The 19,230-nt window shown below is 41.4% G+C and overlaps 1 protein-coding gene across 7 annotated transcripts in view; it reads left to right on the top strand.

Annotated features, from left to right (window-relative positions):
* PEX5 (peroxisomal biogenesis factor 5) overlaps positions 1-17,430 on the top strand; it is a 34,951-nt gene extending 17,521 nt beyond the window's left edge. For 4 of the 7 annotated variants that reach the window (XM_056799182.1, XM_007503689.2, XM_056799181.1 and 1 more), the window contains 8 exons: positions 1,309-1,401; positions 1,751-1,870; positions 8,248-8,391; positions 9,488-9,558; positions 10,218-10,430; positions 11,274-11,439; positions 15,578-15,735; positions 15,905-17,430. In XM_056799182.1, coding sequence (XP_056655160.1) covers positions 1,309-1,401; positions 1,751-1,870; positions 8,248-8,391; positions 9,488-9,558; positions 10,218-10,430; positions 11,274-11,439; positions 15,578-15,735; positions 15,905-16,106 — 1,167 coding nt within the window. In that variant the 3' untranslated portion in view covers positions 16,107-17,430. Of the gene's footprint in view, positions 1-949; positions 1,061-1,308; positions 1,402-1,750; positions 1,871-8,247; positions 8,392-9,487; positions 9,559-10,217; positions 10,431-11,273; positions 11,440-15,577; positions 15,736-15,904 lie in introns of all 7 variants that reach the window. The other 3 variants (XM_007503688.3, XM_007503687.3, XM_016425929.2) reach the window with 1 other exon arrangement.
* The last annotated feature ends 1,800 nt before the right edge of the window (positions 17,431-19,230 follow it).

Below are 19,230 nucleotides of genomic sequence, written 5' to 3'. Positions count from 1 at the left end.
GAAGTCTCCTTGTTTCCAAGTTCTCCAAATTTCCAGTTATCCTCCATATACCTGTCAAATTAATATTGTTAGGACTTGGGTGTGACCATGCTGCTCCCTTGCTCTACATTTTTCAGTTCATAGTTATTTCCTTTAGGATAAAATACAAATTCCTGGGTTTGGCATTAAAGCTCTCTAAAATCTATCTCTAGTCTACCAAGAAGATTCCATCTTCTGTCTCTGGGCTTTCTTTGCACAGGCTCACTCAAGGCCTGGGATCCCCATAGTCTTACATTTGGCTCTTAGAATTCCTAGCTTTCTTTCTGTCTTTGTATCAGTTTTAAGACAGAAGAGTGACAAGGGCTTGCCAATCAGGGTTAAGTGACTTGCCCAGGGCCATACCTGAAAAGCATCTGAGGCCAGATTTGAACCCAGGTCATCCTAACTTCAATCCTGGTATTTTCACCACAGTGCTACCCCTTAGCTTAAATGTCACATCTTATATAAAGCCTTTACTGACTCTTCTTCATTAGGGTCCTCCTTCTCTTGAGATTCTCTTGTGTTTACTTGTTTGGATACATGTTGTATCCTCACATTAGAGTGCCTTCTTGGGGACAGGGGCTGGGTTCATTTTCATATTTTGCACAGTGCCTTGTATATGGTAGGCACCTAATAAGTGCTAATTGAGTTCCTTAGCAATGCAAAGAAATTTGAGGCCTGCCCACACTCCCCTTTTCTCTTATCTCCCTCTTAGCCCCTTTCTATTTTGTGGTTTCCTTTTCCCTTCTTCTGCTCCCCAGCCTTAGAGCCTGAGACGCCCTTCCTTTTGTTCTTGGCTCCCTTGTTCTATCTTGCCTGGAGCTGGGTATGTTCAAGGAGAAGGGAGTGTGCAGGGTCCTTTCAGCCATGGTTGAGGGCACACACTTGGCAGTCCTTTCCCAAGTGGCCTGTGTGTGTCTCTGTGCCCCAGTTCCTGCGATTCGTGCGACAGATCGGAGAGGGGCGGGTGTCCTTGGATGCCAATTCGGGGTCCAGCCGGGAGCAGGCAGAACAGTGGGCAGCAGAGTTTGTACAGCAGCAGGTAGGACCCTGTCATGACCCAGTCCAGCCTCAGAGTCAGCCCTTGCTCCAAGTTAGGGCTTCCCTCTCAGTGTTCTCTGATCCCAAGTGGGGAAAGGATGGTCATTGACAGTTTTTTCTGTCAGTCCTGCCCCCCTGTGTGGGTGGCAGTGGGAGCTGATATTCTTCAGCTTGAGGGGCCTTTTGAGAGGAGGAAGAATCTGCGGATGGGAGAACATTGACTGGCCTTCTGCCCTTTCTTTCTCACAGGGCACATCAGATGCCTGGGTGGACCAGTTCACACGGCCAGCGAACGTGCCTGTCCTAGATACAGAATTTGAAAGGGCCAAATCAGCTGTAGAGGTGAGAACAACATCCAGGAGCAAGGACTCCTTGCTCCTGAAGGGAGACCCCTTCTGTCTACTATAAGCTATGAACCCCTCTCTGAATAATGTTTTTAAAAGCATAAAATCAAATATGTGGATTGTGAAAGGAAAGCAATTCTGCTGAACTACAGTTATCAAAATATTTTTTTAAAAAATTCATGGATCCCAGGTTAAGGACCTGTTCCCTGAAGAGCTTTTCTGTGGATAGCAACCCAGACGGTGGGAGTGTAAGATCAAAGAAGATTCCTAGGGAATACTCTTAGAAGAAAGATTTGTAGGAGGCAGTGAGAGCTGACTCCTGTCCTCTCTCACTTGCCTTTCTCCAGTCTGATGTCGACTTCTGGGATAAGCTGCAGGCAGAATGGGAAGAGATGGCAAAACGGGATGCTGAGGCCCATCCATGGCTCTCGGACTATGACGACCTCACTTCTTCCTCCTATGATAAGGTAAGAGTGGCTGTTCTGGGGCCTTGACCTTCCCCTCTCCAAACCTGAGAAAGGAAAACTACCAAGTGCATACTCTATAAATCTGTTTTCCTGTGAAGCTTCACATGAAAAGAAACCTTAAACATAACTATCTTCCTTTGTTAATAGATAATCACAAATCTGGAAGTCTATCATCTTGCTTTATCAAAGCTGTCAATGCAGTGTAGGGGGTTTAGCACCACTGGAGCTAAATTGTGGGGGAGATTAAGGTAGAAGAAGGCTAGGAGGAAGGGGACAAATGTAAGGAACTTTCAGTACCCCAAAGTGGACTTCAGATTGATCCCTGAGTCAATGGGGAACCACCAGGACTTATTGAGCAGAGGGCAAGATTGGAAAATGTCCACCAGAGAACTGGAGAAGAATCTTGAGCAAAGAGGCCAGAGGTGGATGGCAGAGATCCAGGCTGACCCAGGGCTCCCAGGCCAAATCCAGAGGCCAGCAAGTGGCCAGCTTTAATCAGGACTGACATAGTACCCCTGAGAAGTCTCTGAAGAGAAGCTGGGATGTGGGTTGGTGGGTGTGGAGCAGTAAAGCGCTGATGCAGGGCTCCCTTGGAAGGCCCCAGGGCAAAGACAGGCCAGGAGGTGGGGGTCCTGGAGCTGAGACAGAGCTTCCCAGGAAGAATTGCTACTTTGATATTATCTCCCTGAGTATGAGAGCACTGAGATAGGAGTGATGTGGGATGAAGGAGGAATTTTAGATAATATGTCCTACCCTATCTCATAAAGCTTGTAGTCTGGTAGAGATGGTGATAAGTACAAATATTACTTCTGTATAAGCAATGCATAAGTGTGGTATAAATAGTGTTATAGAGATCAGGGAAGACTTCCCGGAGGAGGTGGCATTTGAACTGGGAACGAATTCCTATAGTTAGGGAGGTCATTTTAGTTATAAGGAATAGCATGAAGGCAAGAAAGCACAGGATGTGCAGTTTGTCCAGAGTTGCCTGGAGCAGAGAGGGAACCCTAGGAGAAAAGGTAAGATAAGGTAGTGCTAGTAACAAAATCAGTATAACTAGGAAAAATATATTTGTGGAGGGGGAAAGCACTAGCAGCTGGGGGATGTATGAAAGGTTTCCCATAGGTGAAGTTGAAGTTACAGAGGGATTTGAAAAGGCTGAGGTGAATATGAGATGCTATGGAGGAGGAAGATCAGGAGGGCCAGTTTGGCCAGACAAAGAGCAGCTGGTGGGGACTGGTGTGTCAGAAGGCTAGAAAGTGTGCAGTAAAGGGACAGAATCAGTCAGTAAACACTTATCAAACCTACTGTGTGTTAAACCCTGTACTTAGTCCTGTGGGGACAAAGAATGGCTAGAGGAAAGTTGGGGCCTGAGTTTTAAATAGCTTGGAATTACTTCAACACAAGAAAGTGCTTTCTAAAACGGGAGGAAAAATTATTTTTCATCAGTTTTATACTATAGGAGTGTTATGATTAAAATTTATGGGGAACTGAGGCAAGGTAGAAATTAGTTTCTCTGCAAGGAGTATTATATTTTTAGAGGTTTATTAAGGATTAAAATTTTAAGAATATACAAATAAGAAAAGCATATGTGAAGGAGGGCCAAGAGGCCCAATTCAACCTCACCTACATCATGAAAAGACCCATTTCCTTGCAAGTGGAAACAGGAAGAGAGCCCCAGCCCTAGGCAGAGACCCTTTAAATAATAATTTGCTCTCGGCCCAGGTGAGAATTCAGTGAGGTTACAAAGCATCCTGGGAACCAGAGCAAGGTCTTCTGGGGATTGGAGTCTAGAGTTCAAATCTCCATTTTTACAGGAATTATGTTGATTATTTGGCAGCAATTTTGAAGTAACAAGGGGAGAAAGCTTCTTATTTTTGTTGTTTTTTTAAACTCTTACCTTCCCTCTTGGAATCAATACTGTGTATTGGTTCCAAGGCAGAATAGTAGTAAGGGCAAGGCAATGGGGGTTAAGTGACTTGCCCAGGGTTACACAGTTAGGAAGAATCTGAGGCCAGATTGAAACCCAGGACCTCCTGACTCTAGGCTGGCACTGCATCATCTAGTTGCTCCTATATCTTTGAAATGAGCAATATATTTTTGTTTTTATTGCTATTACATTCTGAAGGAGGCTGATTTCCCCTTTGTGATACTGCCTAGCATCTCATTCCCATTCTGAGAGTGTGATATTAGCTATGTACTGCCTACCAAGATCAAATTATTCGTCCAAAGTCAGACAGCTAATTAGGAATAGCTAGGACTAGAGCCCACGTGGCCTCATTGTTATGTTCTTTATCTGTTATATATGAACTGAAGAATCTATCCCACCCTCTAAAAGTCTGGGGAAGTCTTACAAAAGCACTCCTCCAAAAATGGAAAATAGACTTAAAGAATTTTAGAATTAGAATTGAAGAAATATTAATTGCTTATAGAAAGACCAAGCCAATATAATAAAATAACAATTCTATCTAAATACATTTACTTATTCAGTGCCACATCAGATTACTAAAAATTATTTTCTACAGCTAGAAAAAATAATTATGAAGTTCAACTGGAAGAACAAAAAGGCAAGACAATCAAGGGAATTAATTAAAAAATGTGAAGGAAGGTGGCATAGAAGTATCAGATCTCAAAATCACAAAGCAGTTACAAAGTAATTGTCAAAACAATCTGGTACAGGCTAAGAAATAGAGTGGTGGAACAATAATAAGTACACAATACCCAGTATTAAATGACTATAGTTATTTAGTGTTTGATAAACCCAAAGATCCAGGCTTTAGGGGCAAGAACTCATTATTTGACAAAAATTTATGAGAAAATTGGAAAGCAGTTTGGCAGAAAGTAAGTATAGATCAGCATTCACAATGTATAATAAGATATGGTCAAAGCGGGTATATTGTTAAGACGTAAAGGGTGATATCAGAAACAGATTAGGGAAACATGGAAAATTTTACCTGATGGAAAATTTTACCTATCAGATCTGTGGATAAGGGAGGATTTTATGATCAAACATAAGATTATTGTTTTTGATTATCTTTTTAAAAACAGTGGTAAGAATGGTGCACTATAGTCTGCCCTTCTAAAACTGTTGCTTTTTCTGAAGCATCAAAATTTTGTTCACACTAAAAATAAATCCTTTATTTAAGAAAAAAACTGGAATAAAATTATACAGTAATTTTGATTACATTATATTAAAAGGATTTTGCACAAACAAAACCATTATATCTAAGATTAGAAGGAAAGCAAGAAATTGGGGAAAAAAACATATATAACACATTTCTCTGATAAAGGCCTCATTTCTTAAATGTATAGAGAAATGAGCCAAATTTATGAGAATATTAATTATTCCCCAACTGATAAATAGTCAAAGGATATGAACAGGTAGTTTTCAGATGAAGAAATCAAAGCTATCTATAGTTATATGAAAAAATGTTCCAAATCATTATTGACTAGAGAAAGGCACATTAGAGGAACTCTGAGGTACCACCACCTCACATCTGTAAAATTGGTTATGACAGAAAAGGAACATGACAAATGTTTTAAGGGATGTAGAAAAATTGGGACACTAATGCATTGTTGGAAGAGTTGTGAACTGATCTAACCATTCCAGAGAGCAATTTGGAACTATGCCCAAAGGGCCATAAAACTCTGCATATCTTTTGACCCAGAAATTCCTCTACTAGGTCTGTAATCCCAAAGAGATCAAAGAAGAGGGAAAAGGACTTATTAATATGAAAATATTTATAGTGGGGGCAAAAAATTGGAAATTGAAGGGATTTCCATCCATTGGGGATTAGCTGAACAAGTTGTTTTCGGTGATTGTGATGAAATACCATTGTACTATAAGAAATAGTGAGTAGGATGGTTTCAGAAAAACCTGGAAAGACAACACAAACTGATGTAAAGTGAGCAGAACCAGGAGAACATTGTATATAGTAATAGCAATAAAGTATGACCAACTGGAATGACTTAGCTATTATCAACAATACAATGATCTAAGACAATTCTTAAGGGTTTGTGATGAAATTTGCTCTCCACTTCTAGAGAAAGAACTGATGGAGTCTGAATGTATATTACAATACTTTTTATTTCATTCTTCTTGGATATCAAATTGCTTGCCTTGTAAAGGAAGAGGTAAAAGGGGTGGAAGGGAGAGAATTTAGAACTCAAAATAAGAAAAAAATGAATGTTAACAATTTTTACATGTAATTAAGAAATATCTAATTAAATAAGTAAAAACATATTGGGGGGGAAGATACACAACATTTATCGGAAAGTGCCGGGAGCCATCAAGACCAAGCTTTTGACATTTTCACATGTGGTAACCGAGGACTGCAAAGCAGCCCCCAGGAAGGATGGAAACATCCACTGACACCCCACTAAGTGACTTTCCTTACTAATATCCCCTTATTATTGGAATTGCTATGATTATTATTCTTACTTAGCCCCAGGAAAAATAGATGAGAGCAACATGCTTGCAGGGTTAATACAGATGTCTCACTCTGTTCCCCCAGGATATTACCAGGAGATCCCACTTACAAAATTAAACCTAAGGTTCTTATATACCCATTTAGATAGGACCCCCTTTTCAAGGCATAAAAACTTCTGGCAAATCTGTGCTCTGAATTCCCTAACCTATATCTGGGTCATGTTGATTCTACCCTCTGATCTTGCACTTAGAAACAATGTTTCATTGACTATCTCCCTAGGCTTCCTGTTTGTTGTTAGGTTCTATGGAAACATATATGTTGAGAATAAAACTGTGTGCCAAGTAGATGTGTGATCATGAGGGTATAAAATAAAGTCAGGCCTGACGCAAGGTAGAGCAGTTTATCCTGTGAAACCTGTGCTGCGGTTTCCCATCTATCATTACGATGACATTGTCCCACCTCCAAGATCCCATCCCCTATGGGAGGCTGGCCCACCCTGCAGCAGGAAAGAACCTCAATCACCATATCCAGTACACATTGGAAAAGAAATTTCCACTATAATATACCTGTGCAGTGACCATGCAGCATCTTTTTGAAAATTAATGAGGGGCCACTGTCTCCTGAGGTATTTCATTCCCTTTTTCACTGTTGTAATCATTAGGAAATTTATTAGCTGTGTGACTTCAAGCAGCCTACTTTATTTCCCTGGGCCTTATTTCCGTCATCTGTAAAACAAGGACTTGATACTGTATGTCCTTTAAGTTCTGTTCTGATTTTAACATTTTATTATTCTGCTAGTTGTAATCAGTGAACAAGTCTGGCACCTTGAAGTTCTGTCTTTGAGACAGCCAATATCAAAAGTCAGAGACATTGTGGGTTCAAATCCTGGCTTTGGTCCTAAATACTTCTGTGAACTGACAAATTCTTAATATTTTTCAGTCTTAGTTTCCTTATTTGTAAAATGAATAGAGTTGAACTAGATGATCACTGAGGTGCTTTCTATCTTTAAATCTAAGATTTTATTGGTCCTGTGATGACTTTGGGGACCAGCCAATACAAGAAATCCCTTTTGAGTCTATGGGAAGCTTTAAAAAGTCCTTATTTTGCCATTCAGGTCTGTTTCAGAGGCAAGTTTAAGTGGTGGTAGGAAGTGAAGGGTAAAAACATTCAAGCCTCCCTTTGAAGTAGATAGAGATAGCACATAATATTTATGGACTTGCCCAAGACACTGTACTTTTCTCATGGTCAGCAGATGGCAGTAAAGGCAAATATGCCATCTTCTTAACGGTTCTATTACCCAAAGCTTTTCCTTCTCTTAGGTCAAATTGCATTCATCAAGAGCCCCTTGCTCTTGTCCAGTCACTGTCTTAAGTTCTTCAGTCTTTCCTAGACTTATATGGAAAGAGAGGAAGCAGGATGTAATTTCTCCTTCCAAAAGCTTCAGACTAGGATAACTTTTAAATGCTTTCTTAATATTCAATATTTAATGATTCAGTAAATTTAATTTAATAATATTTTAAAAGTGGGGTAGGGAAAGTAAGTTTGCTTGTTTCTACTCAAATACTAATAACCACAGAAGCATGATATCATGTTATTAATTATTCCATATAGAAATTCACTGATCAGGTATAGGTGCCATCAAGTCTCCCTGGCCCAAGATCATGACTTCCCCTTCACTCAGAGGCATCCTGTCAGTTCCTTGATGACCATGACTTTTGTTTTGTTGTCCCCAGCACAGGGCCTCGCACACAGATGCCCATAGACAGAGAACTTGCCAAAATTCTATCAGTACTTCTTTTGGGGGTCTTTACTTTCAAGTCTACTTCTTTTCCCATTATATTTTCTTCTTTTCCCTTTTTCCTCTGACTGAAGGCATTTCGCAGATAAGACTTCCTTTAGCCTCATGGGAGAGCTATGACTATTCATCTCACTTTTTCATCTCTCTTGTAGGGATACCAGTTTGAAGAAGAGAACCCACTTCGGGATCATCCGCAGCCTTTTGCAGAGGGGCTGCTGCGGCTACAGGAGGGGGACCTGCCAAATGCAGTACTCCTCTTTGAGGCAGCAGTGCAGCAGGATCCTGAGCATATGGAAGTAAGTGACCTGTGCCTGTGAGACCCAGATGCCTCCCCTAATTCTAAGTACTGGGGAAGGACAGATAATTGTGGGGTGTAGATAGATAATTGGGGCTTTTTTTTCTTTTTTGCCTTTCATACTTTCTTTTTTTATATTTTAAAAATATATTTTTATTTGTTTCATTAAATAGTTCCCAATTATATGTAAAAGTTTTTTTAACATTTATTTTAAAAAATTTCAAGTTCCATCTATCCATTGGAGAATGGCTAAGCAAATTGTGGTATGTGATGGTAAAGGAATATTATTATGCTGTAAGAAATGATGAGCCGATTCATTTTTTAAAAAAACCCTTACCTTCTTTCTTTGAATCAGTACTGTGTGCTGGTTTAAAGGCAGAAGAGTGGTAAGGGCCAGGCAGTGGGGGTTAAGTGACTTGCCCAGGGTCACACAGCTAGAAAGGGTCTGAGATCAGATTTGAACCCAGGACCTTCTGTCTCTAGTCTTGTCTCTCAATTCACTGAGCCAACCCAGCTGCTTCTGAGATGATTAACTTTTTAAAAACTTGGAAAGAATGATATAAGATAATGAAGAGTGAAATGAATAGAAACAAGAGAACATTCTATACAGCTACAGATTTAATATTTGAAGAATAACTTGTGATTATTTTACTTCCAGAGAATGAACTGAGAAGTAGAAACATGAAAGACATAATCTATATATAATATCTGTTTGTCGGATGATGTCTTCTATGGTGTGAGGAGGGGAGGGAGTGGTTGAATAAAAAACATTTTTTGAGTTCCAAATTCTCTCCTCCCCTTATACTACTCCCCCACCCTGGAATGACAAGCGTTAGACATCTATTCTACATGTAGAGTCATACAGAATATACTTTCCATATTAGCCACATTGCAAAACACAAAAACCAAGAAAAATAAGAAAGTTAAAAACTATGCTTCAATCTGTGTGCCAAGCTCATAACTTGGTATTTTGGACTAGAGCTTAGGGGAAAAGATTAAGAAAATGAAACAGAAAGTGCAACAATCCTTTCCCTCCTTCTCTGGGCACATCTCAGGGGTAGCTCCATGAGTTATGGGCTCTTTCAACCTTCCTACAGGCCTGGCAGTACCTGGGTACCACACAAGCAGAGAATGAGCAGGAGCTGTTGGCTATCAGTGCCCTCCGAAGGTGAGTACCATGAAAGATGACGTCTGTAGTGATTTCAGTCCATACCTAAGCTGCTAGTCCTTCAAAAGAATACATTCTGTTGGTTTTTTTTTTAAACTCTTACCTTCTATATTGGAATTAATAGTGTGTATTGGGTCCAAACCAGAAGAGCAATAAGGGTTAGGCAACGGGGGTTAAGGGACTTGCCCAGGGTCACACAGCTAAGAAGTACCTGAAGTCATATTTGAACCCAGGACCTCCTGTCTCCAGACTTGGTTCTCTATCCACTGAGCCACCCAGTTGCTCCCTCAAAAGAGCACATTTTTAAGACTAGAATGTGAATGTTGTGTTGCTTTGGATGGAAACTGATTCCATTCCCACATCAGCCCATGTCCTCATGGGACCCCAGCTAGGTCCTAAGCCTCTAAATCTTCATTTTTCCCTCAGGCAAATGACTGGAGGATAGACTAATATTTCTTTAGAGCCTAACCATCTTGAATCTAGAGAATTCTCTGGTCTTAGGTGAACTAGGTAACGTGAGTCTGTATTGATTCAGTATCTGGGGCTTTGGTGCACAGTGCCTGTGGCGCAGACCTAGCCTCTGGAGTTCCTACCGTATTTAGACTCATTTACTGCTTAACCCCTCTCTTTCTTTACTTCCCCTCCCCACCTTGTTACAGATGTCTGGAGCTAAAGCCAGATAATCTGACAGCACTAATGGCCCTGGCTGTGAGCTTCACCAACGAGTCCCTGCAGCGCCAGGCCTGTGAGACCCTGCGGGACTGGCTACGATACACACCTGCCTATGCCCACCTGGTGGCACCTGCCGAGGAGGGAGCTGGTGGGGCAGTGCTGGGTCCGAGCAAGCGTATCCTGGGTTCTTTGCTGTCTGAGTAAGTGAGGGGTCCTGCTGAAGCTGTGTGGTTTAGGCTGAGGTTGGGCTGAGAAAAGAATTAGAGTCTGAGAAAAATAAGCTGTTTGGGCAGTCATAGGCAAGCCCCTTACTTCTCTGGACCTCGAGTCTTTTTTTTTCTTTTTTTAAAGCCCTTAGTATCAATTTTAAGACAGAAGAGCAGGAAGGGCTAGGTAATCAGGCTTAAGTAACTTGCCCAGGATCACAAGCTAGGAAATGACTGAGGCCAGATTTCAACCCAGGTCTTCCCAACTCCAGGCCTGATGCTTTATCCACTGTGCCACCTAGCTGACCCTTGGGCTCAGTTCTTTCATTTGGAAAATAAAGAAAGGTCTGGGTCTAAATCAGGGTTTATTAAACCCTATATATTGTGCCAGGGACCCCTTCTCAGAAGAATGTTTTTAGAACAAAATACATAAGATTATAAAGAAAACTAATTTTGCTTAAATGCTCTTACTTAAAAACATATTATTAAAAAGTTCACAAAACCGAGGTTAAGATCCCCCAGAGATGATCTCCAAGGTTTGTTCCAGGTGTAGTATCCAGTGATTCTTCCTGGTTGGTCTTAGTGAACTGAAATTCAGGGAGATTCAGATCCGAGGTCTCAGGAGTGGATGGAAATCTTAGATTTAACAATTGGAAGTTCGATTTGTATACAAAGATGCCAAGGTGAAAAGTGGTTTTGCAAAGAGTTTTAGCCTCCGAGGTTTAGATGGGTTGAGTGGCTGAAGGGTCTGTTCTGGGTATGTTTAGGAAATGGGATCAGATGACTGGAACACAGCTGTGCCTGTCTAATTTTTCTTCTCTTCTTTCCTTCTCCCAGCTCCTTATTTGTGGAGGTAAAGGAGTTGTTCTTAGCAGCTGTACGGCTAGATCCTGCCTCCATTGACCCTGATGTGCAGTGTGGCCTTGGGGTCCTTTTCAACCTGAGTGGGGAATATGACAAGGCAGTGGATTGCTTCACGGCTGCCCTCAGCGTTCGCCCTGATGTGAGCACAGGACGAGGAGAGAGGGAGGTGTGGGGGGAAACAAGAGGCTAGTGTTTGAATTCAGGACGATGATACCCAGTGTTCTGTCTACTGTGCCACTTGGCTGCCAAAGTGGACCATACTGTCCTGGGGGTTTTTATGGCAAAGATACTGGACTGGTTTGCCATTTCCTTCTCCATGGATTGAGGCAGATGGGTTGGCTGACTTGCCCAGGGTCATTTAGCTGGGGTCTGAGGCTGGATTTGAACTTGGCTCTTCTGGACTCCAGGCCCAGCATCTAGTGAGCTACCTAGTGGCCTAGATTATAGTTCAGTTGAGTCTGACTATTTGTGACCTGATTTGGGGCTTTCTTGGCAAGGATACTGGAGGAGTTTGCCATTTCCTTCTCCAGCTTTTTTTGCAAATGAAGAAATTGAGGCAGACAAGGTTGGGTGACTTGCCTCTGATCATGTAGCTGGTGAGTGTCTTAGCTCAGATTCAAACTCTGATCTTTCTGGCCTAGACCTGGTGCTCTATCCACTGTACCACCTAACTGCCCTCTGAAAGTTATATTTTTTTATTTGTTATCCACTATAGACACCTAGAAAAGATGGAACTTTTAAAAGACTGAGGAAAACATGCTGATTTTAATTATTTCTTTTTTAAATAACTTTACCTTCTGTCTTAGAATCAATACTAAATATTAGTTCCAAGGCAGAAGAGTGGTAAGAGCTAGAGAATGGAGGTTAAGTGACTTGTTCAGGATCATGTAGCTGGGAAGTATTTGACATCAGATTTGAACCCAGGACCTCCTATCTCTGGACCTGGCTCTTAATCCACTGAGCCACCTCTCTGCCCCTAATTGACTTTTAAAAATGAAAAGTTAAGATTTAAAATTCTAGAATTGAATAAAACACTAACATCCAAATAATTTTTGGGAAAAAAACATGAGGCCAAGTCTAGACCCAGATGGACCCAGTCTGAAGTCATGGTGTATAACTTGCCATGTTTCACACTTCAGTGAGTTCGGAAAGGGGGTACACATTCAGGATCATAAGGCCATAGTGGGGATCGGAAACTGGAGGCAACCATGGACATAAAGCTAGGGGAAGAGGCGGAATTCAGTTTTGGATTTATGACTGATCATTGATCGATGCTCCTGAGTCTTTCAGAATTGTTTATGATATCAAAGTTATATGTGTAAGATAAAATTCAACTAACATGCAAGGACTTAACTGTTTATAGGTGTTGTGCTGAAGCAGGGGACACAAAGGTTAAGAAATGTCATTATGCTTCTCTTTAGTACTCTGCAAACCTTACTTATAAAAATGTAAGCTCGAGATCTTAGAATTTAGAAGCCCGTGTGTAGACTAATTATAATGTCTCCTGTGTTCTTATGAGTGTCATAAAAAATTTACAGAGTGAGAGATCACTGGGAGAGGAAAGGAAGGCTTCACAGACAATGGAGCACCTGAACTGAATCTTAAAGGATGAGGATTTCAAATGTTAGTTAGCAAGTATTTATTAAGCACATCTTTGTGCTTAGCCACTGAGCTATAAATAGGAAAGTAAGATAGTCCCTGCCCTCAAGAAGCTTACATTCTGTTGTAAGGATACCATGAGCTCACAGATAGGTAAATGTAGTTTATAAAGTAAGTAACATCTAGAGAATCAGGAGAGGCCCCTTGAACAAGGTTGGGCTGGAAGGAAACTGAGGGCATCTCAAGAAGCATAAGTAAGGAAGATCATTCCAAGCATGGAGGACAGCCAGGACAAAAGCAAAGAAGTAGGAGATGGAATTTTATGTGTGAAGAGCAGCAGATGGACTAGGTTGTGTGTAGTCTGGCATGAACACAGGGGAGAAGTGTGCATTAAGTCTAGAGAGATGATCTGGAGCTAGGTTGTGAAAACCTTCAGGGCAAAACAGAAGAAATTATATTTTCTCATAGAGGTGATAGGGAGCTGCTGAAGCTTGCTGATTGAGGGGTGTCACATAGTCTAAGTAAGGCGTTAGGAATAACAGGTAGTTTAAATATAGAGATTGAACTGGAGGCAGACTGGTTAGGAGTCTGGTAACCTGAAATAGGGTGGTTGCCATGTGAGGAGAGAAGGGAATGGATATACACGGCATTGTGGAAGAAGAATCAGTAAGATTTGACAAGTTCTTGGAGATGAAGGGTAAGGGAGGGAGAAGAGCCCTAGGTGGCAAACCCAAGAGACTGGGGAAATGGTGCAGAAATAGGGAAATTAAAGAGGACAAACTAATGAATTCTCTGGCATATTGAAGTCTATGGTTTGTTGAGGTTGAGATATCCACCAGGCAGTTTGAGGTGTTGAGACTGGAAATGTAGGTTCAAGAGTTCTCTGCCTAGAGTTGACAATTGGAACTATGGGAAGTGAAGAGATTGCCAAGAAAGAAGAGAGGCCTCAGGATGGAACCCTGAGGAATGTAGATGCATAGGGGACAAGATGTAGATGAGCAGGAAGGAAGAGAACCATGATGTAGTATCACCAAAAAAAAAACAGGAGGAGAGAACGAATATCCAGAAGTAGAAGGTCTTTACTTTACTTTCTTTATCGAGAAGTTAAGGACGTTGAAGATAGAAGTCCTTTGGATTGGTTTTCCTCCATGTAGGGATTGCCTGTGAAAATATAGAGTTATGGGAGAGGGTAGGACACATTTGGGCATTGGTTGGTTGGGTAGTCTGGTTGGGTAGGGAGGGGGAGAAGTATGAAATATGACTGGAAAGATAGATTGGAGTCAGATTGTAGAGGGACTTGTATTTTGGAAGTCCAAGAACTTGCTGAAGTGACTTGATTTATCCCCTAACACTGAAATTTAATTACTAAAGAAAACCTAAAGGTCCTAAGAGATCCTAAAAGATCCAAGGGGATCTTGCCCTAAGGGGTGAAGGCCAGTGCAGAAACTCAGGCGATCCAGATTAATGCCAGCCACCCTATATGGGAGGGAAAAGAAGGGAAGAAATTGGTTCTGGCATTCAGGGTCTAAAAGTGGACAGATGAGTAAATGAAAGAAAATGTCATTCAATATAAACAATTATTGCAAATGTAGAAATTCCCCCAAAATGAATGACTTCATGAAAGCTACAGAGACACAAAAGGGACTGCATGAATATCAAGAATAAATGAAACAAAAGATAAAAAAAATTGAAAATAAAACCTTTGGAGGAAAGACTTGGCAGAAGAATATATAGCTAGAAGGGAAAGTGGTAAACTTTATCCAAGAAATATACTCCTTGAAAACAATACTAATGCAAACAAAACCATGACTCCAAAATTCCATAAAGACTGGAAATATCAGGGGGCAGCTGGGGGCAGTGGATTGAGAGCCAGGCCTACAGACGGGAGATCCTAGGTTCAAATCTGGCTTTAGACACTTCCCAGCTGTGTGACCTTGGGCAAGTCACTTAAACCCCCAATGCCTAGCCCTTACCACTCTTTTGTCTTAGAACCAGCACACAGTATTGATTCTAAGATGGAAGGTAAGGGTTAAAAAAAAAGACTATAAATATAAGAACAAAATAAAAAATTGGAAGAAAATGTAAGCTATCTGATATAAAAAATAATTGACTTGGGAAATAGGTCAAGGAGAAATAATTTAAGAATCAGAGTCCCTGAACATTGTAATTAAAAAAAAAAATAAAAAGCCTAGACATTGCCCAGAACTAGACCGCAAAATAAAGATGGAAAGAATCCACTGATCACTAATTGAAATGAATCTCAAAAGTTAGTCAATTCACTTCAGTTTAATAAGTATTTACTGCTATGGACCTTGACCAGAGTAAGACTTTGAATAGTGTTAACCCTTACTATGGAGAATCACTGTATGTTGTAGAGGAAGCCTGTTCCTAATACTGGATCTCATAATTAAATGGCCTTGAACAAGTCACTTAAATTCTGGGTCTGAGTTTCCTCATTTGTTAATTTAGAGAATTGGACTAGATGATTGGTAAGGTCATTTCCAGGTCTAAATCTTTTGATCCTGTGCTAGGATAAGGTGTTTTATAGTCTGTTCTGTAGGCAGTGGAGACAATTACATAGCTAATGATGGAGAGCAGTGAAGTTGAGGAAGATCCCTCTCATGTCTCCTTGCTGTCTCGTCCTCTCCCCTTTACTTCCCGCCTTTTTCTGCCTGTAGGACTATTTGCTGTGGAATAAACTGGGAGCCACACTAGCTAATGGAAATCAGAGTGAAGAAGCAGTGGCTGCCTACCGCCGGGCCCTGGAACTACAGCCTGGTTATATCCGTTCCCGCTATAACTTGGGGATAAGCTGCATTAATCTTGGGGCCCACCGGTGAGAGCACATCTTTCTGCATTGTCCACCCTGCCCCCATCACACACGCCTTCCCTTCATTTTTAATTGATGGGGATCAGCTATTCTGGGTGGTTTGCCAGCATTAACCCGTCTGTTGGCCAGTTTCTCTTGTCATTCTTCTTCTTAGTCGTTGCCCTTTATTTCACAGAGAAGCTGTGGAACACTTCCTGGAGGCCTTGAACATGCAGCAGAAAAGCCGAGGTCCCCGGGGTAAAGGAGGCGCCATGTCAGAGAACATCTGGAGTACCCTGCGCATGGCCCTGTCCATGCTGGGCCAGAGTGATGTCTATGGGGCTGCGGATGCTCGGGACCTTCCTACTCTATTGCGGACCTTTGGCCTGGCCCAGTGACAGTGGGATGGGCTTCCCTGTGAGTGTTCTCCCTGAGGCGTCCCCGCTCCTGCCGTGACTCCCTCCCTCCCAAAGGGTCTCCCCGGGGGTGGGCTGATAACCACATGCGGTATGGCTTCTCAGGAGGTGCCGGGGAAGGGAAGAAGGGAGGGGACAGGCCATCAGGAGTCCAGTCTCCAGTTAATTGTGGGGAACGGAGCCTGTCTTTTTCCTGGGTCCCTCTCGGCAATTGGAGGGTCTCCTATCAAGCTATCTATCTATCTATCTCTCTGATCCTCGTGCCCTGCCTTCTTGGATCCTCTGTTTGGGGAGGGCGCAACACAACAGGGCGGCCCTCTCTGCCCACAGCCCCTTATTGTAGAACCTGCCACACCCTCAATGATCCTGTTCCCATTCCCTTGTACTGGGAGTTTGTAACTCCCCCTCCACCATCAATCCCTGTACATTTCTGGTCAGGGTGCGCGTGAGTGAGGTATTTGACCTAATGGAGGTGAGGGGTCTGTAGGGTTTTTCTGCAGCTGTGTTCCTTTGGAGCTGCCCTGGCAGTGGGTTATGAGCATGAGGCTGCATGCACTAGTGTGTTCATAATAGGGCTGCTAAAATAAAAGGAAATTAAAAAACTCAGGGGTGTGTATCAAGGGATTAGATACAATGAGTGTTCTGGGTTTAGAGGATGAAAGCATGCTGTGGAGTGAGCCTATAAGATAATTTGGGTCTAGATATAAAATGAATTAGAATAAGGAGCACTTTAGTGGGTGTGGGAGAGGGGTAAGAAGACCATCTGGAGGGAGCATTTGGGTCTAGCTCTGAGGCCTCCAGGGATTGTTAGATTGTTAGAAGGGCTATGATTGGGAATTGACTTGTCCATTTCCCTGGGAACCTGTCCTAGAAGAAGAGTGCATGCCAAATTCCTAGAAGTGTGGGTGTGGCAATGCAAATCTCTTTCTATATTCCCATTTTCTCACTTCACTGGCTGCTTCTGGGAGTGGGGCGAAGAGCAACTCTACTTCCTCTTCCCCATCCCTGCCACTTTTTTTATAAGGTAAAGTCAGGAAGGCTCAGGCTAACCTCTAATACCTGTACTGCCCCTTGAGTAGGGAGAAAACCCCTTCTCCCTGAAATGAAGGTTAAAACCTTGTCAGTACTTAATGATCAGAAAAAAGAAATTTTAATTTTCTTTGTTTTTTAAACCATCTTGCTCCCTAGGTTCTATCCTAGAGTTTTATTTTTCTTTATATAAATATGTGTATATGATTTTGTCAAAAAATGGTTTTTAAATAAAATTGTAAAATATTTGTATGAAGAATAAATGTAACTAATGCAACTGTAGTTTTCTACCTACTTCTTGGGATTTTTGGGTCAAAGGAAGGGTTGGGTTTGTGATTCCTGTGTGTCTATCCTAAAACTCCTGCCCTAATTGACTGGCCTGGATAGTGTTTCCCAAATAGGGGTGGCCTGATGGCCATCTGTCAAAACTGATGGATTTAGAGTCAGTCACAGGATGTGGGCAACTTTGGATGGCTGCTAGCCCTTCAGAGGCTCTGTTTCCTTATCTGTAAAAAGAAGAGACTGGACTAGGTGACTTCTTAAGTTTCCTAGCTCTAACTTCAATGACCTTCTCCTCTGGTTATTCATGACCTTCCTACAAGCTTCCTCTAGTTTGTAATCTGAGCCCTGCTGAGGCAACCAGTTGCTGGGCCCAATTCCTCCATTGTCATCATGTGGTTTTCAGTCTGAGATCCTTCCCTCTGATTTTTATCTGGGGTCAGAATCCTTTGTACCTGTGCCAGAGCTAATTTTACATGTTCCAGAGTGCCCTTGGCTGGAGCAAAGGGCAGCCTTGGAAGACTAGTTTGTGATCTTTGAGCAGGTTTCTATTTTGGGCTGAGGGGATGGAGAGGGAGGAATGAGAAGAGGAGTCAGGAATGTAACTTTAGCCATCAGTCTGGATCTTTACATTAATGATTATGAAAGAAAAGTTTCAAACTTTGTGATTTAAACACAATATCCATCATATGAATGACATAGCAACAAAAACTCTAGGAACACAAGTCCTATTTAGAAAAACACTAGTTAAGGCTCAGAAAGCACTGCAATTAATGTGATAGCTTTTTTAGATTTCTCAAATTGGCTCTTTTAATCATAGCTAATCTTATATTTTCAAATGTAATTCCCCAAAGGACAAGGTAAATATGTGCAAATAAATGCAAGACCATGTAATGACTATCCAGTTCATTTCCTAACAACTATAGCATCAAATAAAAACATTAATATTAACAAGGCCAGATAAAAATTTAGTGTAGCCAGCACTTAACACCCCCCAAGGAATCTGGGGACAGACATATTTTGTGCTAGGGTGAAGTAACTAGGGCAGAATATGTAAACAAATGATTTTCATTCAGTAGGAGCTAGAATCAAATTGTGTTTTCTGAGCAAATGCAACTGAGTGTTTTTCAAATCTTTAAGTCTACTAGGTTGCACGTGCCCTTTGCTGCTTTTGCTGTATCTTCTTTGCTTTTTATTAACTTTGTCCCTACTTTGCCCTGAGTCTTTCCCTTTGCCCTAGGATTGATCCAAGTTGGGCACTTTCTATGGTTTTGCCTCTTTTTAATATTCAGATCCATTTATGAGTCATCCTCTTGACCCCATCATCACAGTCTTATTTTTTCTTTTGACTTTGCTGGGTGGACAATTGCCTTCTTTAAATTCTTCCTTCACTTTCTATTTTAAGAATCATTTTTTGGATAATCAAGTTTCTTTGTTGCATTTTTTCTCTTTACACATTTTTCTACATCTCAACAAGTTACATCTGAACCTTTCTCGCTCATCTTTGCTGGCTTTCTGCTCCAACCTTTATACCCTTGCTCTATTCCCCTGTCCCCCCAAACCCTCATTACTTATAGCTACATAGTAACACTTTTTAAAAGTGTAATTCATGTATTTTTTTATATCACTATAATTTCCTCCAGTATCCCTCCCTTCTCCCTTCAAGAAAGCCATTCCATTTAATAAATAATATTTCTTTAAAGGCAAAAGAAAAGAGGGTGAAAATCAACACAACTGATCAGTACATTGAAAAAGTTTGAAAATATGTGCAATGTCCAATACTCACAGGCCTCCCAGC

Source organism: Monodelphis domestica, chromosome 5 (genome assembly GCF_027887165.1).
Source record: "Monodelphis domestica isolate mMonDom1 chromosome 5, mMonDom1.pri, whole genome shotgun sequence".
NCBI lineage: Eukaryota > Metazoa > Chordata > Mammalia > Didelphimorphia > Didelphidae > Monodelphis > Monodelphis domestica.
This window is presented reverse-complemented; position numbering and strand designations above follow the sequence as displayed.